Below are 26806 nucleotides of genomic sequence, written 5' to 3'. Positions count from 1 at the left end.
CTATATGCCGCGCCCGCATTGGCCAGCAGTGGGTTATACTACTGTCTTAGGGGTTGCAGGGGGAATTTTGGGAAGGTCTGGCTCGCCCGCCTCCGAGTAAGCAGCTCCCAGCTCGGGCGGAGCGGGCGCGCAGTGGCCCTGGGCTGTGGCGCCCGGCCAGCATGTGGGGCAGCGGCAACCCCGGCGGAGGGGGAGCTGGAGCCGCCGCAGTGACGGTCGTCTTGAGCAGGACGCGAGACTGCTTCCTGCACTTGCCTCCGGTGCTAGCCTCTCACCTCCGCCTGCAGCAGGTACCGAGTCGGCTCCCCTAGGGGAGGATTATGGGAGAGCACCGTCCCTCTCCGTGTTCACCCCTGCACGGCATCCCGTTGCTATGGTAACACGAAGCGCCCCTCAGTCCTCCAAGCCACCAGCCGCGGCGTCGCAATGCTGGCAGAGCGCGCGAGCTTCCCCCGGCAGTTGGGGAACCCCCCCTCACGGAGACGCGCTGGTCATAGCAACGAGGAGCCCCGCCCCCTGCCCCCCGCGGCGCCCTTGTGGTGGTGGGGCCCGGACGGCCCCTCAGTGGCGGCTTATCACGCAGCCCACCCTCAGGAGCTGTTCGGTTCTGGCGTCCATTTCCTTAATAAAATACGGAGGGGACTGGGATTAGGCCACAGCCCAGTCTGGCACTGTGTCTCGCCACTGTTTTATACGGGTTTTCGCAATAACCAGCGTTAACTGAATTATGTGTTAGCTAATCTTTCTGGTAAGAGGTGAGGTGATAAATCCGAGCAGAATCATTGCTCTTGATGTGTGTCGATCTTTCACTATATATAGTGAATATATATATATATATATATATACAATATATATAGTTCCTGTACAGAAAGGGGTTCTTGTCGTGAGAAGTCCCATTAAGTGCGTGGATCAGGTGCAGGAAGCACACCTTGGGTTTTAAATAACATTTCACACATGAAAAGAGCAAAGCCTGCATGCGTCTCGTGTGCGGTGAGCAGCAGAACTGCAGGGGCTAGTGGCAGAACGGGCCATATGTGTTAGCTGTTGTTCTGCTATAGTTTCTGGAAGTTTTACAGGTTTGCTGCCAAGGGAGAAAAAAACAAGTGCAATTGCTTTGAAGTCTTGTAGTGTCATTCTGTACATACTAGGTTATGGTGGGTTCTTGATTTTACTGAACATGACCCACAAAAAGAAAAGTTATGATCTCCCAAATCCTAATAGAAATTGCATGTGAAATGAAAACTCTTGGATAAAAATGTTTAAAAGGGGATAAGTATGATGTCAATAGATTACACTGAGTAAATAATTTTTAAAAAATCAAGTGGAATCAAAAGCTAAATCTGATTGCTGAAGGTATTAGACATCTGGGTGACAAAATGATTTACAAAACTCAGTGGTGTATCAAAACTTGGGGAGGAGCTTTACCTGTATGAATACAGGGAAGAGCTGTAAATTAAATAATTATGTTTGGAAAAAGATTTTTTTTGGTGTAGATATTCTCTGAAATTTTTTACAGAGTTAACTGAAAAGTCAAATAATACTTGAAATTATTAGGCTACTGTTGACAGCAGAACAGAAAGCATCACTATGTTAACAAGTGCATCTGTGGTATATACACAGTGTACATTGTTGTGCTCGCTTGATTTTCATGAAAATAATCATTTTTGAAAAAAAACCACCAAAACATCAGTTAAGTGGTACAATGTAGGTTATAGTCTCTCTATGGAAGCTGATTGAGCATGTTAAGACTCTTCAGTTCAGAATCAGAAGAAGTGAGCAGTTCTGAAACAGATTGATAAAAATCATTTTGGTTTAAGTTGATGTGATTTGGAACTCACTTTAAATGTTCCCCAGCTTGTGAAAACACTCTTGGAATCTGTGCAAATGTTACAATGCATGTGAAATTTTAAGTATATGCTTGTTGTTCCTCATTTGGGAAATAGAAATGCATTGCTACACATTTCTGTAAGATTCTATGATTTCTTCGATACCATTAATACAGAAGAAGGGAAGAGGAATTATTTTTCTTACTTAAAAATAGTCCATAAAAATTAACTGGTTAACAGCTGAAACCAACACACACTTCTGTGTTGAGAGTTGTGCAAATAGGTAATGTGGAGAAGAATTCTAAAGGTGTTGGTCAGTAAGAAGTTGGCCAGTTTCTGGAGTTAAAAAAACAAATCTCATTGCTAATAGAAATACCCTTTACTAACCTGTTGTAAATGCTGCAAGTTATCGTTAGGGAATATTCATTAAAATGGGGCATGTAGTAGCCAGAAAATGTTTTTAAATTCCTTTGATCTGTCTAATTGAATATAGTTTGATTATCTAATAGTCATTTAGCTTGTTTGACATTAGTTTTACTTCTTTGAAACTTCATAGGGCCAAGCTGTGAAAGTGTCCTGTGGTCATCAGCCTGTATTTTTGAGCTGGATGGAAATCAGGCATCGAGGTCACCAGGGTGAAAATATTGCGGAGATTAACAGACTGTTAGCAGAGAAACTTGGCATTACAGATGGAGAACAGGTTTGAAGCACACTATTTTTTTCTTGTTTAAAGGGTATATTTTAAGACACCTGAAAAGGTAATTAAATAGCTGTGACTTGTTTCATGTATTTAGACAACTACTTCATTTATATCTGTTCATAAGAAAAGTTAATCTTCATGAAATGTCTCAAATACTAAAAGATTTGCTCATTGCATCACAAACAATAAAATATCATTCAGATAGGCTTATAGACAGGGCTTTGCAGGGCTGGTGCCACTATCTGTAGTGTCATTAATTTTAAGAATATACACTTTAAAGCAATTAAACAATTTGGAGATTATTTCATGAGAATATTTTGCCTCGAATTCCTGTTATTTTAAACTAATTCTTCATATTTCTTCCTGTTTGACTTACTTGAGGTTTAAATTTTTCATCTCTTCTTTCCCCCCCCTTTCAGCACATGTCTCTGTGTGTTCTTTCTCTTTGAAGATGTATTTATATTGGCCTCTTCCTCTTTGACACAGCTAAACTTTTTCTAAATGGTTCTTTCATTGGATGGAAGTTGATCCCCAGGAATCAGCAGAGCTTTCTGACATGGGACTATTAACATCACATTGTTTAATATATTAATAGGTAGAGATTTAAGCAAACAAGAATAATAAAGTATTACTCTACACAATGTTATTGTGTAGTATATTCATATACTCCTGTTCCTTCATGTGGAAAATTTTATTCAGCATAATAGAAAACATTGAAGAATGTGGCTCCAAAACAGTGTGTTATCTTACCTTGTTTACTTTTTTAGCATATTACCTCTGGAAATGATATATCTATTTGCAGAACTTTACTAGTTCAGAGGCAAGGCAACTACCCCTTATAGTTCTAGCAATTAATAATCTTCAAAAGAAAAACAGTCGACAAAAGTAACCTAAGAAAACCTTACCCAGCTGCTGCCTGGAAATAATCATCTGTACAATCAAATGAATACATGAACAATTGAGTGTTTTGCCATTGTTTTGGATTCAGGAATTGTGTGCTTGCTGTGTTTCATAATAATGTGCTCTTCTGTTGTCTCTAAATTGGAGAGACACCAATTTGATGGATGGACGACTCGGTGGATAAAGAACTGACTGGATGGCTGCACACAAAGAGTTGTGGTCAATGGCTCAATGTCTGGCTGGAGACCAGTAACGAGTGGTGTCCCTCAGGGATCGGTGTTGGGACCGGTCTTGTTCAACATCTTTGTCGCTGACACGGACAGTGGGATTGAGTACGCCCTCAGCAAGTTTGCTGATGACACCAAGCTGTGTGGTTTGGTTGATACGCTGGAGGGAAGGAATGCCATCCAGAGGGACCTTGACACACTTGTGAGGTGGGCTGATGCCAACCTCATGAAGTTTAACCATGCCAAGGGCAAGGTCCTACACCTGGGTTGAAGCAATCCCAGGCACAGCTACAGGTTGGGCAGAGAGGAGATTCAGAGCAGCCTGTGGAGAAGGACTTGGGGGTGTTGGTCGATGAGAAAATGAACATGAGCCGGCTTCAGAGTGCACTCACAGCCCAGAAAGCCAACCGTATCCTGGGCTGCATCAAAAGGAGCGTGACCAGCAGGTCGAGGGAGGTGATCCTGCCCCTCTACTCTGCTCTTGTGAGACCTCACCTGGAGTATTGTGTGCAGTTCTGGTGTCCTCAACATTAAAAGGACATGGGACTGTTGGAACAAGTCCTGAGGAGGGCCACGAGGACAGTCAGGGGGCTGGAGCACCTCCTGTGTGAAGATAGGCTGAGAAAGTTGGGGCTGTTCAGCCTGGAGAAGAGAAGGGTGCATGGAGACCTCATAGCAGCCTTCTAGTATCTGAAAGGGGTCTATAGGGATGCTGGGGAGGGACTCTTCATTAGGGACTGTAGTGATAGGACAAGGGGTAATGGGTTAAAACTTACACAGGAGATGTTTAGAGTGGATATAAGAGGAATTTTTTAGTATAAGGGTGGTGAGGCACTGGAATGGGTTTCCCAGGGAGGTTGTGAATGCTCCATCCCTTGTCGTGTTCAAGGCCAAATTGGACAGAGCCTTGGGTGGCATGGTTTAGTGTGAGGTGTCCCTGCCCATGGCAGGGGAGTTGGAACTTGATGATCTTCAAGTCCTTCTGTTTACCATGTTGAGGAAAAGATGTTCCTCTCAACTTTTGCTTCAGACAGGACCTAGAGGAGTTTAAAATTGATTCTTACTCTATAAAAGCTAACCTGAAGTAAATCTCTCTTATAGAACAGTTAACTAGTTTTATCTCAAGAAGAAAATAATTAAGTTTATTTTAAAATATGTGACATGATATTGTTTGAAAATCGTTACTTCCTGTCAAATAGAACCTTTGGTAAAAAATGACCTTTGACATACATGTTTAATGCTTTCTGGAAAGCTTTTATCATTCCTCCTGATACAAGACCTTCAAACTGTTCTGTGGAAGTAGGGCTGCTTCCTGTGAAGCCATTCATAAAGGAGCTGGGTTTGCTTTTATATTGTACTTTTTCATCTTTTTTTCAGCTGTTTCTGCCTTATCAAAATTTATGCACAACTCAGTGATTTTTTCAGCCTTCTAAGGTCCAGAACATTTAAAAATTTAAAAATACAAATAAGATTGTGATCAATATGCATTAAAAATTGATGGTTTGTTATTAGCTGATAAAAATCTTGATGCTTTCCACATTCACTTCCATTCGTGGTTTGCTGAAGTCTCCAAGCATGCCCAATGCAGTTTATTTCCAATCTGTTTAACATCTATCTGCTTATGAATTACCTAGTGTAGTGAAATGTATAATGGAGCAGCTGTCAGTTTTTCTGGCTGAATTAAAGATGGAGCTTTTATGTGTTTAAAAATACGATGTTAAATGTTTTGAAATGGTGTTACTTTTGCCAGGTATTTATTGAACCCTGTTCCCACGTCTCCTCCTGCCAGCAAGTAGAAGTGGAACCTCTCTCTGCAGATGATTGGGAAATTCTGGTAATAAAGCCCTGACCTCTGTTCATGTCCTTTTCTTACAGATGACAGATTCTGACAAAAGTAGGGTTGTTTTTTTTTTTTGTTTTGGTTTGTTTTGGTTTGTTTTGTTTTTTTCCAGTGCCCCATTCTTTTCAGTCCCTAAGGAAATACCATATAAGGTGGTGCTTAATTGCATTTGATATTTCAAATGGTGTGTTAGAAAGAGATGTGAAGTTTTTATCTTCAAACAAATGTTTGAAATGTATGCAATATTTAATTTATAATGATATTGCACTTCTGCAGGAGCTGCACGCTTCCTCTCTTGAAAAACATTTTCTTGACCAGATTCGAATAGTATTTCCAAAAGCAGTGTTTCCTGTATGGGTTGAACAGCACACTCACGTTTATATTAAAATTGGTAAGCAGCAGTGAAGGCTCTTGTGGCCCCTTGAGTAAGCTGTTTTGCAAGAGTGGATGCATTCATTGACCTGATTTGTTCATGCTCAGGTACACTTATGCCAGCAGCCCCCTATGGGAGATTAGAACCGTGTACAGAGCTTCTGGTATGTCCCAAACCACATGAACCTGAGGAAAACATCACCAGCACGCCTTCCAAGGAAAGTGACCACTTGCTCAGAAGTTTTGTGAAAAATAACATGGAACAAGAAGAATCACTAAAGGATCCTTTTGGCAAGCAGCCTTACTTAAAGCAAGGAGTCCTTGAACAGAGTAAGGCTGATGCAGACATGACAGTTGTCTCAAATGTTCTCCCAAATATATGGAATTTCCTAGGGAGCATTTTCTCTCATACATCTGAGCAGAAACAAAAGACTTTGTGTGATAAAGAAGAAACAAGCACCTTGAAAGACAAGCTGCTGAACAAAATTCACATGGATTCCATATTTAGAGTATGTCAGTCCCAGCCACCAAGCGTACAGAATGCATCTGCCACTTATCCATTTCTGAAATGCAATGCTATTCATATTTTTCCATGGAATTTAGAATTTATTGATTTGGATCCAGATCCTGTAGTATCTTACGGAAAAATTAATGAGCTGCTTTCCCCAAGACAGCGTCATCAAGAAGCAAAGCAAAATCTGCCGTTCGAAAAGCAAAAGCATTTGACTAGTACGCAAGACAAAAGTCATTCTGATAGCAGTCAAGCATCCAGTGAGGGATCTGTTGTTCAAATCGTTTGGAATGGATTTGAAGACCTAAAGAGTGTCGTAGAGTATGGCCACAGTGGGGAAGCCCTACATGCTGGAAGAGTTTGGGTCAGTTTGAGCACACTATCTTTTGGGCTTTTTATTTGATATTTTCTATTGGATGATTTGTGGAGTATGGAATAATGTGGAGCTGACTAGTTAATGATCAGTTTGGGGATATAGCCTTTGTGTTAAGCTCTCAAGAAGATTATACTAGACTCATTTGATATTTACTAGAGTTGTGCCTTGCTAAACTGTCCCATTCTGGACTACATCATGTACTGTCATCCTCCAAGATGCACAGTGTACTCTGGTTTTCTGAACCATTATCATTTTTTCAACAAATGGGGAAAATTCCTCAGTGTTTCTGGAGGGAATGTATGCTTTCTTCAAAATCTGTTGGTAGCCATTGTACTCATGAAGATGTGAAAGTATCTACTTACATACCTTCAGTGCTGCATAACGATGTTCTTTTCGTCAGTTAGCACTTTGTGGCTAAATATGCTTTGGACTCTGGATGCCATCAAACTCTAATGGGATCATGTATCCTAGTGCTTGTGAGTCCATTTAGATGTACTCTTAAAAATATGTCTTTAAAAAAACAAATATATATTCCATAATTTAAATTACTTTAGGGTTTTTATAATACTTTGCAAGGTGGCACAAGTCCCAGTGTACAGACACTGCCATTTCAACTTGTTCTGGTAGAGCTACAGTCTGCTTATATTCTTCCCTTCCTGTAAGCACATGTGGGATCAACAAAAATAGACAAAATGCAATATAAATCAGTTTGACTGTTTTGACGTAATATACTTCTCACCTTTCACTTACTTTTTTGTTGAGGATGAGAGCAAAAGCCTGCAGTGGTCTTTATCATGAAATCTTTTGAGGGATATAACAGTTTTCCAAATGATAGCAACCATGAAGTCTTCCAGAGTTAATAAACACTTGCAAGATGTTTTCAATTTGGTTATATGTTTAAAATAACACAGACTATTTGAAAAGTAGTTTCCTTTTTAAACGGGCAAATTGAGAAATACACTTCAGGGAGACTGGATTTTTTCTCACTGGGCTGCAGATATGCTTAATTCTGATCTGTATAATGTATTTACTTGCCCATGTAAAATTAATTTTAATCATAGAATGGTTAGGGTTGGAAGGGACCTTAAAGATCAGCAAAGGAAAGTAGAGATGTTTTTTCTTCTATACTAAAAGCATTCTTGCAACATTCTAGGAATGTTTGCTAATTCTTTTTCAACCTGTTGTGTTTTATTTAAAGAAGTTACTAGGTGGTCAACTGTAATGAGCACTTTTACGAATAAGATAAAAAGCAATTAGAAATGTGCATGAGAGAACAAGATTTGGACTCCATCCATTCTATGGTTTCCTTCTTAATTCGTTTGCAGATTAAAGCCAATAAACAGATCAATGATCAAATGTAAAGGTTCTGTTAGTGGTAAACTGATACTATGTTATATATGCAATGTTATGTTTTATTTTCTAATCTTTGCTTTTTTCTTTGCTTTTATTTTAAATATTTCAGATTCCTGATGGTCTGAGGAAAAAACTACATATTGAAATACATTCAACAGTCCAAATTAAGTCAATTGAATCTATTCCTAAAATCCCTGTATCTCTTACACTGCAACCTAAAGAGAACTTGGTGAGTTGGTAGGGAAAAAATGCATTTTCTGTTTAACTAGATCTTAATCATAAACAATTGTTGTCAAACCAGCAGCAGTAATCAATAATTTTTCATCAGACCTTCATCTACAGTACATGAATACTGGTTCTAACCTAGCAAATTTTATACATTTAAGCCTATAAAGATAAATACAAAAAAGAAAAAGAAGTGGAGTTAAAGAGGAAATATCCACTTTAAGTCTTCTGGGAGAAAACATGCTTGTACTCTTCAAACATTACAGTGCCCAATGCATTTCCTCAGAAACACACTTGCAGTAGAGTAATAAATTTTATGTGCTAGAGTAATAGATTTTATGTTTTTTTACTTCTTTTTAGTGCTTCCTTTTAAATTTTTCTTCTCCCATGCTAAATATTTAATTTTCTCAAGTTATATTGTTGAATCCCTCTGTAAATAAGACTTATCCATTCTTCTGAGCAAGCATTTGTGACAGTAAGAACATACTCAGTACTAGTTCTCCCAGTCTCAGATATAGCTCTGGAACGACATATTTCTTCATAATGTAACTTATGCTTCTTTCTGTGACACTGGCCTGATTTAGCTGAGCTGGCATGTTAGCTGCCCCTCAAAACTTTAAATACAGCACTTCCCATTCTAGCAAAGCTTTTGCAGGTTTGTTCTTTATCCCCAATATCCTAATTTGGTTTCTTACATGCAGAGGAATGGTAAAACTGCCTTTTTTTTTTTTGAGTTAAAAGAATTATTCTGGCAGTAATACGCTAAAATTGTGAAATATAGTTATATGTGCTTTTGTATGTTTTAAATACAGATTTCTCCCTTTCCTTTCTAATTCAGTTGGAGTTCTTTTATTTCTTAGAAAGAAGCAAGACAGATGCAGACAGAAGATGACAGTAATTTTCATTTTCCTTTCTGAGCACTGCTTCTGTGATCTTGGTTGATTTCCCGTTTTTAGACAGGAATTACGCTTCTCTGATCAGGATCTCTGACAAGAGATATACAACTTAGGCTTGATTTCTTTTTCTGTTCCATATAGCTAGGCAATTTGGGGTAAGTCGTTTGGTCTCTTTTCCTGTCTGTTGAAGCTTTTGGTGGTACCCCTGCCCTGGCTGGGCCCAGGGTTCTTTATATAGGAAGCAGTTTATACAGAGAAGAGAAGGGTGTAGTGATCATCTAAGAGAAGTGATGAGTCAATATTGATGCATACCTTGGGTGGTTTTTGAAACCCAGATTTTGAGTAGTGCTCTTGGATCTGGCAATACAGATAAGTAAAATAAGAATAAAGGCTTTTGCTTGCCTTCACAGCAGTGTTCCAAAGATAAAATCGTTAGTAGTGGTGGAAGGTTCAACTGTTGCTGTAGCGAGGGCTAGACAGGTGCTTTCCATAGAGCAGTTGATGGAAATGGTGTTTGTTGGCAAAATGCTGTTTTCTAAGCAAATAACATTCTTCCATCTCTGTTCCATAAGAGAAACAAATGCCTCATGAATATGAAGCAGTTTTACTTAACAAACACCTTGTTTGTTTTATTTCCCTTTTCCTTTTTCCTGTTTAGCATGCAGATATACATGAAGATGATATTAAATCTGCTTTCAGTTCTTGGCTGCAGGATTCCACTACTGATGATCACCCATGGATAATGACAAGTACAGACTGTATACATCTGCCTGTTAAAGAAGGTAAGGATAATACTGTCCTGTGCTGTAGCTGTCTTAACTGTCCAGTATGGAATTTCCTTAGGAAATATGCCATTTAATCTCTGTATACACTGTTTAACATAAAGATATCTCTTCACACTGAAGCTGTAAAGCTGTAAGCATGGATTATGCTTTAATAATTATTAACCTTTATATGCTTTTATTTTGTATTATGTCAAAATGCACTAATCTATTTAATCTTGTGATGAATTTGTTTGGAATTTTAATAGCTGTGCTTTGGGTTTTTACAGGAATGGAGGAGTTTGTGCTTAGTGTAGTGCATCCTGTGCACATGGAAGAAAATAAATCTGAGAATATCTTTATACTGAGTCCCAGTTTGCTGCAAAAGACTAATATACAAGTAAATATCACATAGTATCAGGTATCAAGTAATTTAAATTGTTATATTTGGTTAAAAATATATTGCATTATATATATAATGTATTTGGGTTTCCCTTTTTAAATTAATAATGTCAGTCTGTTCATTAAATGGTATCTTCATTCTTTATCTCATTTTATAGCCTGAGGCATTGCTGAGATTCCAGATACACCACACTTAGCACTGAATTTTCATAGTGTACAATAAACTCAGAAAATCAATTAGAGCAGAGGAAAGTTAGTACTGTCCAAGTTTGCACATACTATCCTTATACTTGATTGTTCTTTCCCTTAATACCTAAACCACTGTAAATCACTTCACAGTGTATCTGGCAGGAACAGTAGCTTGTTCTGACAAAGATGAGACATGTTCCCTGTTCCAGCCTACTAGGCTCAGACTGTCTTCTCTTTATATAGTTTCTGTGCCTTCTGTTTCTTTAGTCTTTACTTTCTCAGGAGAATAAATACTTGTATTTAATAGTAAGATTACTGTTTCCATTAATAATTCTGGTTGAACCAGTGACCGTGAATGACTGCAGGGTTGTGGTTCTAGGAGTGGGATAACAGTTCTTTATTTTTAAACTGACACAGTTAATTTTTTACTATGTTTTCTTTTGGCTATTTAGAATGGAATTTTTCTCCAAAATTTAGGTTTCCTGTTAAGAAAAAATAAACCAAACACAAACAAACCCCAAACAAACATATAAAAAATCCACAAAAAAGAAACAAACGACAAACAAAAAAACCAACACTAAAACAAGAGCTTTATTTCTACTGATGTTAGATACGTACAAGAAGACAAGGGCAAAATGCATTTCTTAATAGCCATGTGAGAACCTACCAGCCTGTTCTTATCTGTGGACCTCTCTGCTGACCCAGTTCGCCTGCCCAGCTTTCCATACCAGCTCCCCAGTGAACTAGACTGAAAAATTTGTGCACGTGAAAAAAGCCAGGTGTTTTGTCAGGTCAGACTCCTGATTCACTATCCTGCCTCACAAGTGCTCATTGCCAGCACAACGGGAGAGGGAGGGCACAGGAGAAGGAACAAGCAGCTGCAGTAGGGAAAGCGATGGGTGTCTGCATAGCCTGGTATTGGCCTAACATCTAATCAGGGGTTGTAACATCACTGTGAGCACTGGCTTGTGTTTTGGGAATAGTTGCATCTCTGCCATTTTACCAATGCATCTTTCTTTCAAGGACAGTAAGCTTCAGCAAAGCATACATGAGGCATTTGCCTTACACAATTCCAAAAATGGCTAGTTCTGTATGCTACTTCTGTAGTTACATTTAACCTTAAGTACTAACATTTTCCTTTGTTGCAGGTTCTTTTATGTCCTGTGACAAGAAAAGATGATGGTGGTAGCCAGCCACCTGTATGTGATACAGACAAGAACCTTCCCTACCACAAACTAAATGATTTAGGGTGAGACATTTTTGTAGTAGAAAACCTGGGAGAGAATGTGAATGAGAATACCCATGGCAGGGGGGTTGGAACTAGATGATCTTAAGGTCCTTTCCAACCCTAACTATTCTATGATTCTATGAGAAAAGGTGCTGTCTCTTCAGATTGAATCACCTTTAGCTTTTTCTTGAAAACGTGAAGTGTGCCAGAACATGTCAGCACTGAAACTTCACCATACAGCAGGCTGTTACTTATTTACATTGTGTACTGATGCTGCTCTAAGCCATTTAATGTCTTATTTGCTCTGCAGAGGAGTGGACAAATTAGGAGCATCTTTGTTTGAACACGTAAGCCACAGTCTTCTGGGGCGTCCTTTATCTCAAAAGCTGGCTGCTATTGCTGTGGGACTGCGAAGTGGAGGGGTGCTTCTCGCAGGAGGAAAGGTACACCCTTCACTGCTCTCTACTTGCAAATCCTCCCAGATTGTTTTCCATAGTCACAAAATTGGTTTCTTTAGTTTTCTTCGCTACCATGCGAATTCCAAAGAATTAAAGAACAAGCTGAAAAAGCAGTTAACAGAGTTAAATCAGTCAAATATTATGTATAGGTGCATACATTGTATGCACACTTTATCAATATATATTCATATTTCATGTATGTGAGTATATATATATTACATATATGTAATATAAATTTTAAAGATTGCTACCAATGCAGTGTCAATTTGTTCCCTTAGGAGATTAATCTATTTTGGTTTATAGTATAATAAATACTTCATGTCTCTGAAATATTAGAATGAAAATAAGAATACAGTATTTTCTCCTGTGTTTTAACATAAAATGATAGTGGAGTTGATACTCTTATTTTGCTGTTGCCTCTTACAGTGATCTATATAATGCCATATTACACTGAAGCTAACAGATGTCTTAACACTGAACTCAGTGGGATCAGAACACTGTGTAGTGTTGTTGTGGATGTATCCACCTGAATTTGTTTATACTTTTTTCACTCTAGGGCTTTGGTCTCTATCAAGTGATAAAAAGACAGAATATGTATATACCTTTGGTGAGGAATAAAACTAGTGTGTGTACAGCGTTTCCAGGTTATTCACTGGTGTGTACTGTGACAAAAAGTCCACAGAAACAGAAGAAACTAGTTCTGTCAATTTAAATCAGCTAACTTTGATTTTTTTGTAGGGAAGTGGAAAGTCAACATTAGCAAAGGCCATCTGCAAAGAGGCATTCGATAGACTGGATGCTCATGTAGAAGTAATTGATTGTAAAGCTTTAAGAGGTACAATTTTACTTTTTTTTAATCTCAAGTGTTTGATGTACAATGAAGAAGCATGTTTGAATAGTTATTCTAGCGTTATTCCTGCTTTTGCAAGGGTTTGTGATGCTCCACAGTGAGCATCTTTAACAGTCTGAAAATACAGCTTCTGTAAGCACACTTATATCAATTTCTGCCCCATGTAGCACCACCAATTTAGAGTGCTGCTCTAAAGTACTACTCAATTTTTAACTGTCTGGAAGTCAGACCTACAGGCTTCTAGAGTGGTTAGTGAAAGATGATTAACCTCATCTTCAGACAGGCAGATCCTCCTAGTATTTTTTTTGAGAGAAGATGTGGACTCTTTACTGACTGATGACTCTAGTTTAAGCTTGCTACTTGGATTTATAGAAGTAAAATTAAGCTACACGATTCAAAACATTGTAGTATCGTGTAAGCAATATGCAGTCAGTCTGATTCTTTTTCCTGACATGTTTTTTTTTACATAAAAATTGTCTTTTCTGTTTTAGGAAAAAGATTAGCAAACATAAGGAAATACGTGGAAGAAGCTTTTTTAGAGGCAGCATGGAGACAACCATCCATTCTTTTGATGGATGATCTTGATCACATTGTTGGAGTACCTTCTACACCAGAGCATGAGAACAGCCCTGAAACTGTTCAAAGCAATAGACTTGCTTATGGTAATATTCTGCTACCTGTGTCTGGATAAAAGTATAATGCAACTTAGAATTTCTTCCCTCTCAATTATACTATATCAACTGGACAATTCTGTCTTGTATCATTACTGCCTCTGGACTGTGTGGTATTCTGTGGCAGGGATTCACCAATTATGGTGTATAGACTATTTGTGGACCACCAGCTGAACCAAAATAGTCCACTCTGGAGCTTGGAGTGGTTATTTCCAATGGAAATCTTCAATTTCTTAGCTCAGTTTGAAGGAGTTTTTTATTAAATTACTTTTGAAGTTCAGAAAATCTAACTTCTTTGTTAAAAATGTGCACTTAAGTTAATTGCAGAATTGTTTGTGTTTCTTAATGCATACAACAGAGGTTTAGAGTTTTAACTATTATTCCTTGAAGATCTACTTTGCATCCATAATTTCTTCAACTTTATTGTATTACTTTTTTCCTAGATTGCTTATTTTCTAGGCTTAACATCTATTTTTAGTCTTATAACTCTCCCTTTTTTGTTTGTATAGAGTGAATAATACTTCAAGAACAGTGATCATAGCACATAAAATTCCACGTTTAATATCCTGTGGTAGACATGATCAGTGATACTACAAATTTAGCTTTAAAGAACATGCCTGATGGCATTTGATTAATGGTGTGTACTGTCCTAGAGAAATAATAATACATCTCTTTTATTATTTATTTTCTGGAAAGCCTGTAAACATGGAATTGTAACATCTTACTATATATTTATTTTGTTTGCCCTGATGCTGCTTTCCAGTACATTAGAAATGTCTGTTATGAAATGCAGAATCTTTTGTTATTTTGCAGTTAATGGAACAATCTCTTCTGTGTTTAGTTTTGAAAGATCTGATAAAGGAAGTTATTTCCATGGGGAGCTTGATTGCATTAATTGCCACCAGTCAGTCTGAACATTCCCTACATCCTTCCCTGGTTTCAGCTCAAGGAACTCATGTGTTTCAGTGCTTCAGGTGTATCCAATCTCCAGATCAGGTAAGTTCAGGTAAAATTGTTAAGATGTTGTTTGCCTTCCCTGCAGCCTCAAATACATTACTGGAACAGCTGCAGAAATAGTAGGTTACACCTGAATATGCAAAAAAAAAAAAAAAAAAATTGAAATCTTACAAGTTCTGTCATGATGCTGAAATACCTCAGAATTTACATCTGTCAGTATTGAGTTTAAAACAATAAAAGAAACCAGCGAAAACTCCCAGTTGGCCCCACTGTCCTTAATCTTCTGTTGCATGAGAAGGGTGTACTCAGAGGACATCTCTGTTCAGTGTAAAACAAGTCAGATTATCTAACATAGGTGAGAGATGCATGTCTCCTTGTTACCTGTAAGGGATTCTAGAGGAGCAGCTTTGAAAAAAACATGTATGTCACTACAGTTCGATAAATGAGATTAAACTTAAGTGTTTTCACTGCTGAGAGAAATAAGTATGTCCCTAGAATGTGTATTTTAAAGGTGTTGTTAAAACTAAATGGTAATTTTATGGGAAGGTTTTGTGTTGGTTTTTTATATTACTTATAGCCCTCTACTTTTGAATATAGTACATTTTGGAAAGTAAAAAGAGGGAAGAATAAACAGTATGACTTCATTGCAGAAGAAGGCAGACACTTTGTACCTGTGCATTTCTAATGACATGACACAGACATGGCAACTCATTTGTATTTAACAGGAGTTGTTCCTGCCTGCTTGTCATCTGGCACAGGCTATCAATTAAAAGTCCCTGAGGAGGGGATTCTGCATTAGATACAGTATAGCTTTCGGCTGCTTCCTGCAAATCTGCTTTTTTTTTTTTTTTAATACTAATGCATGAATAAGGATGAGACATCACTGGAAAAAAATCAGCATCTCAAAAGATACTAAATTATCAGATATATTTTTGTCTAATGCAGTATATTTCATCTCAAGTATATTCTGCTCATACCAGCAAAAAGATGCTCCTGTGAAATAGAAAAACTTGGGTATAAAACAGTAGTATCTGGGAGACAGAGATTTGATTTATTATTGTCGGACTTCAGATAGCTGTGACAAGGTGAACAATTAAAGTTAGAAAAGTACTGAATTTATTGAAATTCAGCTGAAGAACTAACTTTTGTTTATATTCATGATCAGATTGTTATATTTAAAGGTTTGGTGGCATGTAAGCATTTGAGGAAATTTTAGTTACTCTTTTGTATTTAGTTTTTGAATTTCTGAAATCATATAAATAATAACCTCAATATGTACTTGCTGTACAATTCTATTTTTCAGAAGCAGAGATGGGAAATGCTGTGTTCCATAATAAAAAGAAGACTGAATTATGATATAAACAAGTTCTCTGATCTTGACCTCCAGTGTATTGCAAAGGAAACAAAAGGTTTTGTTGCCAGAGATTTTATAATGCTGGTTGATCGTGCCATTCATGCCTGTGTTTCTAGCCAGAATGCGTTTCAAAATGATGGTATGTTGACAACAAAACCTCTTATGTCATAGTCTTACCTGTGATATCCAGAACATGTAGAGTAATAGAGAAATAAAAAGCCACGTTTTATGTTTAAAATGTATTTAATTGTTGCATATTGTGAGGACTGTATTACTGGTGGCTGTGTGTGCTGTTCTTCTATTCAGGAGGTTTTTTTTCTCTTTTTAAGCAGAGTTGAATTTGTCAACTGTGGATTTCCAGAAAGCTCTAAAAGATTTTACTCCATTAGCTCTGAGAAATGTTAACCTTCAAAAACCTAAAGACATAGGATGGGAGAGGATTGGTGGCTTAAAAGATGTGAAACAAATACTCAAGGATACCATCATGTTACCTGCAAAGGTACGAAGTTCTTTTAAATTAGGTACTTGAATTTTGTACATAATGCTAGTAGGGGAAGAATGAGTTTTAAGGTGTGACACAGTATTTGACAGAAAGATGGCAGGTATGATTTTAAGCTACTGTTGTAGCTTCCCAGTCTGTTCCTCTACTGGAAAACTCTTTCTCTTTCCTCTTCCCTCTTCCAAATACAAAAGGCAATAACATCTGTTTTTCTACAGATGAAATGTTCTAGAATATTGTGGTATTGCTAACCTAATCTTTGCTACACTCTCTGTTGTAGGGTTTGTGATTAGACTCTGTAAATATAGCATTTCCAGCTGTCTTCTGCAGTGATTTTGCTAGAGGAGTATTCTCTTTTGGATGAATGCTATTCCATCAATTCCCCTTTATTTTACTTTGGCCTTTCTGCCTTGGTTAAAACTTCTAGCATTGAGATGACCCATCCGTTTCAGTCTTCAGAGAAGTGACTGAATGATATTTGATCATATCAGTCAGTAATTAAAACAGGAGTTTAGAAGTACCGATATGGACATCATAAAGCTGTAGTGCATCCCTGTTCTGTCCTGTTTCCTCTTGGTAGAAAATGAAATTTATTTGTATTTAAGTAGGTACGAAGTCTAACTGATTTAAGCCCCAAGTAAGTGATTTCAGCCCCAACAGTCCAGATAAGCTCTTGTGATAATAACAGGGATACATTCTGTTTAGACAGAAATCAGTGCAAGTCACTGCTGTTACATTACACTGCAGAACAATTACATATTAGAATATGTCTTGTTATACCTCTTGTCATAGAATATGTTTTTTTTATATCTCTTTGCCAGTATCCAGAATTATTTGCAAACTTGCCCATACGACAGAGATCAGGAGTCTTGCTCTATGGAGCACCTGGAACAGGAAAAACACTGTTAGCAGGAGTAGTTGCTCGAGAGAGTGGCATGAATTTCATCAGCATCAAGGTAGCAATATTTTGAAGATTAATTGATTCATTTTATTAACTGAATGAAATAGCTTAACATAATACTTGTGAGTAGTATGTGCTTGTTAGGGCAAAATGCCAAAGAAAGAAACTCACATTAAAAATATAGTATGTCTCTGGGTATCCCACCATCTGACTTCTGGAACTTCACAATCATATTACTGAGATTTGGTTTTGTGTAATTATTCATTATGCAGAATTACAAAATTTAATTAGATGTTCTTACTTTACTAAAAGATACTTGATTTCGGTGCCACTGGACAATGAAGTTGAGCAATGCATTTTAAACATATTTTCAAAATGCAGTGTAAGCTGTTCCCATGTGATACTGTAACACATGTTCTATTATAGTAGAAAAATGGGAATTATTACATTGAAATAAGCTGGAATGCTTGGAAGATTCTTTCAGCTGATCTAGACCCTTTGGCTCTTCTATTCAGAGATGGCACTCTTTTGGTTACAAGACAATTCACTCTGGTATATAAAAACTATGCTGACGTTAAATTACACATTAGACCTAAGAAGCATATAATAAATGTTCTTTTCTTATTTTTTTTTTCTTTAGGGACCAGAGCTGCTCAGCAAATACATTGGAGCAAGCGAGCAAGCAGTTCGAGATATCTTTGACAGGTTGGCTTGTAAAAATTTGTGATGTTATCAATGAATTTTATTGCTTGAAGCTCCAAGAAGTAATTTTGTTGGCCTAGGAGAGGCATGGCATTAGATCACAAAAGCATCTGAAATAATGAGTTCTGCCAAACCAGGTGTTCAGATCTTGGCAAGTTCAACTTGACTGTCATTTAAGAACTGAATATTTTGGCTCACATGAGGAGTGTACTTTTGAAGCTGAACTCGCAGTTCTCTCCATTTACAGTGCATTGGTTCACATCACAAAACTATCTTGAAAAACACATGCTGAATTCCTTTCAGATGATTCCAGCAGACAGTCAGGTGTGCCCAGCTAGTAATGAACACACAGTATATAGCATCATGTGAGACTTGGTATTGAGGTCCTCAGTGCCAGTTGTTTTGTTTTTACAAATCTGCTTTTGCTGTTCCTCAGTGCTTGCTAATATAAACAGCGTTTGCTTCTCATGTGGTTTACAGTGTAGGCAATCTTTGGGTTAGATATGTACATAAATGTCAAGACCTCATCTGCAGTGACTGGATTTTAGAGGTTTCATGTATATGAACATGACAGTAGAGTAATACAGAAATTCTGAAGCAAGTGCAAGATATGAATAAGAGTGAACAGTAGTTCCATTGCGGTCCAGTTCTTCAGAACTTCTTCATTTCTACAGAAAACAGATTTTTTAATTCTTTCAATAAAGATAACTGTTCTCTAAAGTAAAAGCAATAACCTTTAATACTTCTAAGCAGTTTTGTCTGTGACCCAAACTTGAACAGAATTTAAGTATTTCCTTTTTCTTTTCCCATTTTAGAGCTCAGGCAGCTAAGCCTTGTATTGTTTTCTTCGATGAGTTTGATTCTATAGCTCCTCGCCGAGGACATGACAACACAGGAGTTACTGACAGAGTGGTTAACCAACTGCTGACTCAGCTAGATGGTGTAGAAGGATTACAAGGTAATAATGCATCTGTGTGCTGCTTTTTATGCAAAAGTTTAGCAGATGCTAATGATATTTTTCTGTACTTTCCTAAGGGGTTTATGTGCTAGCTGCTACTAGTCGCCCAGATTTGATTGACCCTGCTTTGTTAAGGCCAGGTCGACTGGATAAGTGCCTGTACTGTCCACCTCCTGATCAGGTGAGGAAACAAAACGCTTTACAGGGAGGCAAGTTAAAGCAAGCAAAAACAAAACAACCCACAAACTAATAGGCTTTATTCTCCTTTTCTTTATTTAGTGTCATTTCAAACCTGGACAAAGTGGACTTGATTGTCCAGCTCCAGTTATACAGCAGTGGAAATTCACTGATTTTAGTGTCAGTGTGTTCACATAAAATGGGCAAAACAAGGCTGTTTACCACAGTCCTCAGAAAATAACTGCATGCAGGATAGAGTTTGTCATGTTCTGTGTCCTTCTCTGAATTATGAGTCCAGTGGATCTGCTGTTTGCTTGAAGTGATGAACCATAGTCATTCCTAACTCTTGAATTATCTGAAGTTTTCAGAGCAGTTGTATTCCAAATTCAGTGGGTCCCGCTCTTTACCCACATATAGTTTGGAATATTGAAGCACTTTTCAAGTCACATGTGTCACTAGTTACAAAACATATCAAAATCTATGCCTATATTTTAAAGATTGATTACTGTACAGTACATCCTATATGTACTATTACTGGGGTATTATCTTTTTTCTAAAAGATCCTTCTTCCCTCAGCTGGGAGGTTGCTTGTGACAGGGCCAAAGCACTATCTAGCACTATCAGGACAAGATAAATAACAGATTGTTTTACTGACACTTTTTTTTCATCCCTTTTTTACAGAATTCACGCTATGAAATCTTAAAAGCTCTCAGTCATTCCCTGTCCTTGGCAAATGATGTGGACTTTCAGGATTTGGCAGCAAAAACAGAATGGTTCACAGGGGCTGACCTCAAAGCTTTATTGTACAATGCCCAATTAGAGGCAATCCATACCAATTTAGGTTCAGGTTCAACACAGGTAAGTAAAACTGATATAAAAGAAATCTCTCCTCTTCTTGTTTTGATGTTGATATGTTTGAAAGGGCTAATTTTATCCATGGGGTTTTGTTAGCAAAATTATGTTTAATAAGATTTCATTTTCCTGTATTTGTATACAGGGGATTAAAATATTAACATGTTTGCAGAAAAATAAAAGAATGATGTAACAGATTAATTTAAATGCCTCTTAAACACAAGTTGGTTTTGTCTTTTTATGGTAGATGTTTAATGTTGAATACATTTATGTTTATCATTGTTATGAGACGTGACTGACAGATCAGTAGGAGGGATCCCACTCAGAGGTTCTTAGGAGTAGCTAGCAAATTCAGTTTTGAGGTGGCACATTTTGGAAGATGGAGGAACCAAGAAATTGAGGTTTGTGGAGCTGTGCCAACAGCCTGAGTTTGGTCTGAGGTCAGGAGTTGTGAGAGGATGGTGATACCTGAAGTGTCCTGCTCTGGATTATCTTCCAGGCACCAGCTATTACTTGCACTTCCAAGGTGCAGGATCCCACCCCTGGTTTATACCCCTTATGTGACCTTTTTTTGCCTCTGTTCGGCCACCTCTCTTCTGATCCTAGCTGGAAGGGAGCAGGCATGGCTTCCACTACTTGGAGGTCAAAGGGAGGGATTGGGTCAGGGGTGCAAAAACAGTGAGACCGCTTAGCTTCTTTTTGCCCCAGCTGTTTCCAAGAATGGGACTCTGAGGATGCAACTCTTAGCATTGAAAGGAATTTCCAGCATATCTTTCCTAACATTTTCCTTCATTTGTAGAATTAGTAAGCGAGTAGTTGTAAGGATACCTGATGATTATCCATTATTTGAAGAGGCCGTTGTTTAAAGCAGTGGTCTTCAGAGTGGTGTACACCTACCCCGGGGGGTGCACAAGGCAATCCATTGAAGTGCAGCAAGAAAATAATAAAACTTCAATAGTACATGTATATAAATTACAAATAAGTAAATTTGCATATATTTGGTAGAGTGTCCTCAGAATTTTTTTTACTGATAGGGGTGTACAATCAAAAGGTTTGCAGATGCCATTCTAAAGCAACAACTGTGATTTCCACATCAACACTTGGAATGTGTTAACTGTGACTGAAGATGAGTACAGCAGTCAGGCACAATAGAAGTAGCCTCGCCACAATCTCCTAGAGCATTTTACACAAGATACTGAATTGTCTGGAGGGAGTGGTTGAGCCAGAAGTGATACAGTTGTACAATAGAAAATATGCATGAAGTTTCCCAATACTTGATGTTACTGAGTGAGACAGCTCAAAGCAAACAAATAAAACCTTAAGATTATCTTCTCAAACTATTTTTCTAGCACAAAGTTCTGTTTAAATGCATTAGATTTTCTTAGCAAAATATTTGGAAATATACTCCTAGAGGCAGACAGATTACTAGAATCAGATGTAAAACAATACTTTCATTTGCACTGTATATGAGTATTTTTAATGTATTTCAGGTTGCAATTCATTATGAGTTAATGCTTCTAATATTCTGTTCTTTGTCACAGGATTTTGTTTCTAGTTCTGACAGTGACTTCAGTCTCTCTTCCATGGTTTTTCTAAACCACAGCAGTGGCTCAGATGATTCAGCAGTAGATGGAGAAGTAGGATTAGAGCATTCTCTTATTTCTTTAGACATGTCTGATTTGCTTCCTGAAGATCCAAGGTCCAACATGTATCGTCTTTATTTTGGAAGCTCTTATGAATCAGAGCTGGGAAATGGAACTCCTTCAGAACTGGTAAATTACTCACTTAACATTTTGAATTTTCTAAATATTATCAGTTCTGAAGCAGAAAAACTGCACTAGAAAAAAATGGTATGGGTTTATAAATACAATTATGTCTGCTTTGTCCTTCAAACTGTCTTCAGTCTATTATGTTGTGGTCCATCATGGGGAGGAAGACGGAAGGATGTGATCTGACAAAATACAATATGGACTTCCCTACAACTTTGCAAGGCTTTAAAATCAAAAAACCAAAATACTGATTAATATACTGCTGCTAATCCAGCTAACTGTATTCATATGAGTCCTCACTGTGTGGTCTATTGGCTTGTTGCCTCCCAAAGTTTAATACTAAAACAGCTTTTGGTGGGTTTGTTTTGGGGTTTGTTTGTTGTTTGTTTGGGTTTTTTTTAACATATTTTTACTACTGAAGAATGACCATCCAGCTTTCAAGAAGTAAGTCGTATTATGGAGGATCAGCAAACATTTTTCAGTTTCCAATAGAGTGTTCATTAATGGAATAACCTGATCGTGGGATTGTGTTAACAGAAGTAAACCTTAGCTTCCATTGTTGCTCTTAAGAAGCAGAATTCCTGTTGTAGTATCATACTGCACAGAAAGCAGCATGTTCTCTGGCTAGCTTGCAGATAGGATGTGCTAGTTAGCTACCCAGCACCTGTGTGGTGATTGCCTGGCCAGCTTATCTCCCTTGACCACCAGGTAAACCAAGCAGAATATGCTGCCTCCAAGCTGTTTATGGTGAACAGATGATTTCAGAATTTGCATGTGATCCATGCGGCATTCATTGTCAAGATCTGTTGCAGAACTGTTATTGCAGGTAGTTATTAAAGTTGTTAGACTCCTGTTTTCAAAACCGCCTTACATTGATTCTTAAACCCCAAAATAACTTGCCTTGATACTGGAGAGCTAATTACTGACGGCTGGCATGCTTTTGTATGTTTCATCTTGCATTATAGATGATTGTGTTCAATTAATGTGTCTTTAGAGACTTCAGTTTTCCTTTTAATTGTGGAAGTTCTTTAGCAAGGTGTCCTGGGTTCAGCTGTAGCAGTGATTTTTCTCCTTAGTAGCTGGTGCTTTGATCTCTTAAAGATATTGAACTTGGAAGTTGCATATTTTATCAAGTGCACAGAGAATTAGGAAGTGATGAATATTCAAATTATGAGCCATTCCAAAGCTGACTACAATGGATTTGGTAGACTTTTTAGTTTATTGAAAAAATATTTAGTTTTTCCAAACATTAAATACTTCATTTTTGAATCTCTACTTTCCCCCAAACACCTTGGCAAATTAACCTAAATTGTTCTGTTAAATAAGTTAAATCTTTAAGAGGAAGCACTTTTTTGCCAGTGGGGGCAAGATGTATAAGAGTCTAAATCTTAATGGAGGAGTTACTCTTTTGGATCCATAGAGTTAATATATTTCTCCTTGTGGTAAATTTAGAGCTCTTTGTGTTTGTCTGGACCAAACTCCATAACTCATGATTTTACCAGCATGACTCATAGAGATGCAGCATCATCACAACCCTCAATGCTTAGAACAGCCTCTCAAGAAGACTCCTTGGAACATAACCAGGAGCAGCAAATAGAGCACCTGAAGACAGAAGTCAATGCTATCAAAGCCAACTACAGAAGCAAGAATGGAGTATGGCAGGTTTTTTTCTATTATTTGGTCTGAACACTTTTCTATTGTTTGTCCATACTTCTTGGTATTTCAGTAATATCTGCAGTAGTACTAAATATAATTTAACAAGAATAGCAAAGAAAAATGATACCTAGTTTGGGAAAAATAAGCCAGATGTTAACATACATATCATTAAATAGTTATTTCTCTGTTATTAATACTGAGGGCATTTGTCTCTATGTAAAATGAGGAGGCTTCAGAGTTACTGATATTCACAGCACTTGTTTCTGTGGTAATTTTTCATTGTGTGTTCATGGCTCTGTTTTCAAGGAGGACAGCACCGTGAATCAGTCAGTGCTGGCCAAGAACACTTTAATTATTACCCAGTCCCATCTGATGACTGCACTTGAGGGTATAAGACCATCCATTAGCCAAGATGGCTGGAAGAACTTTACTGAACTGTGAGTCTTACATTTTTTAGTAATTGTGAATCTAGTGGACATTTGCTCTTTCACATTCCTTATTAATCAGAAACACAATAGTTATTTAATGTGGGAATGGCAATTTTTATTTTTTTTTTGAGAAATATTAAATTACAGACTGGGAAAAGGAAATGATTTTACCAGTGCATTGCCTTTTATTGTTTTTACTAATGTGGAACCTAGGATTTCTAATCACAGACCAGAATATTCTTGTATTATGTTGAGCTGTACCTGTACAAAGGGGCACTGATTCTTGAAGCATTAGGGCTATGTCCTTCCTGCTCCCACTGAGTAGTAGCCCCTCATATTTTCAGGTTGCTGGGTTTTAACTCTTTGTAGTTCTCTTTCTAGCTGCTGAGTTTGAGGAAAAAGCAATAATATGGAGAAGGATAAACATACTGAAAAGGAGAATGTGTCTCCTTAGACATGGAAATGAATGGAGTAAAAAAGCTGCAAATTGGCATTGGGTTGTTCTGTGACCTCATCAACAAGTTCTTCTGACATAAAGATTATTAAGGAGTTGTTTTCCTCAGCTGATACATAGATAAGCAGGTCTTAAAGCAGAGGAAAGAGAAGGAAGGAACAGGGAAAGAAGAGAATGAGAGATGCTTCCCAGGAGTCTATACCACCCTGTCCACTTGTGTTCCTTGTCACACCTTCCTCGCCTTGTCCCCAGAATAAAACAAAATAATAAAAATAAAAGGGAAGCAGGCAGAGAGCCCTCTGAGTTAGGTTTGTGGATGATAACTCCTCCAGGTCCCCAGCTCCGAGATGACATACGCTCTTTCATTTCCACATATACATAAAAATATACTTAAACGTCTGTAGTTCTGTGTTGCATTCATGTGCCTCTGAAGAGGCGTCTGCAAAAGGCATTTCATAAGACTTTCTTAATACCTTTTTCTGTTTCCAGGTATGATAATTTTCAGAATCCCAAGAAGAGGAGAGGACAAGTTGGCTCAACTTTCAGACCAGGACAAAAGATGACTCTAGCATAGTAACTTGTATTAGCTGTAAATGCTAAACTGTAACTGGAAATGACAAATGTTAATTAGATCAGATTGTTTATATTCATATGGATTTATTAATGCGGCACTTGAAAATAAGTTTCTTTTGAACTTACATGCTGTATAATTATGTCACATTTTATTTTGATTGTCTTCAGATTGATATTAAATTTTTGAGAGAACACTGATTACATTCTGACCATTTGTTTATCACATAAAATTTGGGGGGTTATCAATATGGTTGCCAAAACTTAACAGTGATTTCCTATCCCTGCTTATTTCCTCACAACAAATAAACTCTAATAGGTAATGGTGGAAATGTGTTTTAGAACTTCTATAAGGCCATTCTCTAATGGCCTTTGGAGGGCTTCTAGAAGGGTAGTACATCATATGTTGATTGGTAGGCAGCTAGACTAATACTTCCAGAATAACTACAGCAAAAAAAAAAAACAACCCAGACAAAAGAAGGTGATTGCATCTGGTTTTCTGACAGAGTTTTTTAATGAGAGCAATATCAAGTTGCATTTCACAACTGTGTCTTCTTATCTCTATCTTTTCTTCTTGGGGACTATTCAGAAATATCTCTGATGTTTGGAAGCTTTCTAATGTTACATCCTGAAATTATTCAGAACTACTGCCTTACATGAAGATTGTTAAAAGTTGTCTTCCTCAGCTGATACATAGCGAAGAAGGTCTTAACAGAAGAGGAAAGAAGGAGCAGGCAGGAAAGGAAGAAAATTAGAGATGTTTCCCGTGAGTCTATAGCACCCTTTCACAACATGTTGCCCATAGTAGGTTTTTTGCTTGGTTGTTTTTTCACTAACCTTCCTTCCCTACTAGTTAATTCCCTGAGGTAATCGGAAAACATTGGGGTTTAGGGGGGTTTGGGTGGGGTATTTTGGTGGTTTTTCATGGCCATTATGTGCCTTTTCACACCTGCATTCCTTTGGGCCATTTGGCATTATTACCCTTTTCAATTAACAGATTGGATGTCCAGGCTTCCTCTGATCACTTTTCAGGTACATCAGTAGTAGCATCCTTCCTCAAGCTGCTCCTCAGTGTTTGATTGTATGGTCCCACTACATGTTCCAATTTGTTATTTTTGTCATTGAAATGTATCATGCTATGTCAGTAATTAGGAAAACATACCGTACTTGACCATATGATTATGTTGTTCACTGCTGCCTACAGCCTAAACATTACACTGCTGTGTGCCACAGTGAGAGCCAGTCTCAGAAACACAGCTGTGTGGAAACTGCACCTTTTTTAAAGGCAATATTTTCTCCAGTTGTTAGTTGATCTGCTCAGCACATGTTCTGCCTTGTGTGCTAGCAAAATGAAGACCCAGTTACCAGGCCAGATCTTGCAGCTTGCCAGTTACCTCTGCCTTCTCTTTCCTACTACCACCAGGTAATGAATTTGCACTAGTGCAACTGCTAGTGCATTTGCAATGCTTGTGACAGAGGGTCAGGCATAAACTGGATGTATGGATCGGTTGGCTGATGAGCTGCTAGTGCTGTCAGTTGGAGAGAATTATTTTTCATAGGAATAAACCAAAATTGATGCCCCAATGAATATAGGACTGAGCCAGTTTTCTGAGGTATGAGGGAGGGTGCTGGTTTTGAGAAGAAAGCCACTTGCTGGTAATAGCGCTTCCTTCTGTTTTCTTCTGTAACAGACAGAGCTGCTGTCACTTTTCTTCTGTTGGTTGAGAAGCTAATCAAAGTTGAC

The 26806-nt window shown here is 37.7% G+C and overlaps 1 protein-coding gene across 4 annotated transcripts; it reads left to right on the top strand.

Moving 5' to 3' along the window:
- The first annotated feature begins 38 nt into the window (after positions 1–38).
- On the top strand, positions 39–25257 carry PEX1 (peroxisomal biogenesis factor 1). 4 transcript variants are annotated; one of them, XM_061468471.1, is made up of 24 exons: positions 39–290; positions 2383–2526; positions 5404–5487; positions 5770–5884; positions 5974–6740; positions 8215–8334; positions 9885–10008; positions 10278–10387; positions 11727–11827; positions 12117–12249; positions 13003–13099; positions 13606–13776; positions 14627–14781; positions 16046–16235; positions 16429–16595; positions 17417–17551; positions 18137–18201; positions 19014–19156; positions 19234–19337; positions 20015–20191; positions 21727–21957; positions 23407–23607; positions 23917–24047; positions 24982–25257. In XM_061468471.1, the coding sequence occupies exons 1-24, from the start codon at positions 162–164 to the stop codon at positions 25064–25066; spliced, it is 3879 nt and encodes a 1292-aa protein (XP_061324455.1). In that variant the 5' UTR covers positions 39–161; the 3' UTR covers positions 25067–25257. The 4 variants fall into 4 exon arrangements, with proteins under 4 accessions (XP_061324455.1, XP_061324454.1, XP_061324456.1 ...); XM_061468470.1 differs by having other exon boundaries at positions 16426–16595; XM_061468472.1 differs by lacking the exons at positions 5770–5884; positions 5974–6740 and having other exon boundaries at positions 40–290; positions 16426–16595.
- The last annotated feature ends 1549 nt before the right edge of the window (positions 25258–26806 follow it).

This window comes from Pezoporus flaviventris, unplaced genomic scaffold (genome assembly GCF_033815535.1).
Source record: "Pezoporus flaviventris isolate CSIRO_AGI_PZ_B2104156 unplaced genomic scaffold, CSIRO_AGI_Pfla_v1 ptg000047l, whole genome shotgun sequence".
In the NCBI taxonomy this organism is placed as follows: domain Eukaryota; kingdom Metazoa; phylum Chordata; class Aves; order Psittaciformes; family Psittacidae; genus Pezoporus; species Pezoporus flaviventris.
This window is presented reverse-complemented; position numbering and strand designations above follow the sequence as displayed.

What these genes read in the sequence shown, in the direction of transcription:
- PEX1 (XM_061468470.1), top strand. Translation starts at nt 162, where the DNA reads ATGTGGGGCAGCGGCAACCCCGGCGGAGGGGGAGCTGGAGCCGCCGCA. An exon ending in CTCACCTCCGCCTGCAGCAG is followed by an intron (nt 291 to 2,382) that starts GTACCGAGTCGG and finishes GAAACTTCATAG; the next exon opens with GGCCAAGCTGTGAAAGTGTC. An exon ending in TGGTGTAGAAGGATTACAAG is followed by an intron (nt 19,157 to 19,233) that starts GTAATAATGCAT and finishes TACTTTCCTAAG; the next exon opens with GGGTTTATGTGCTAGCTGCT.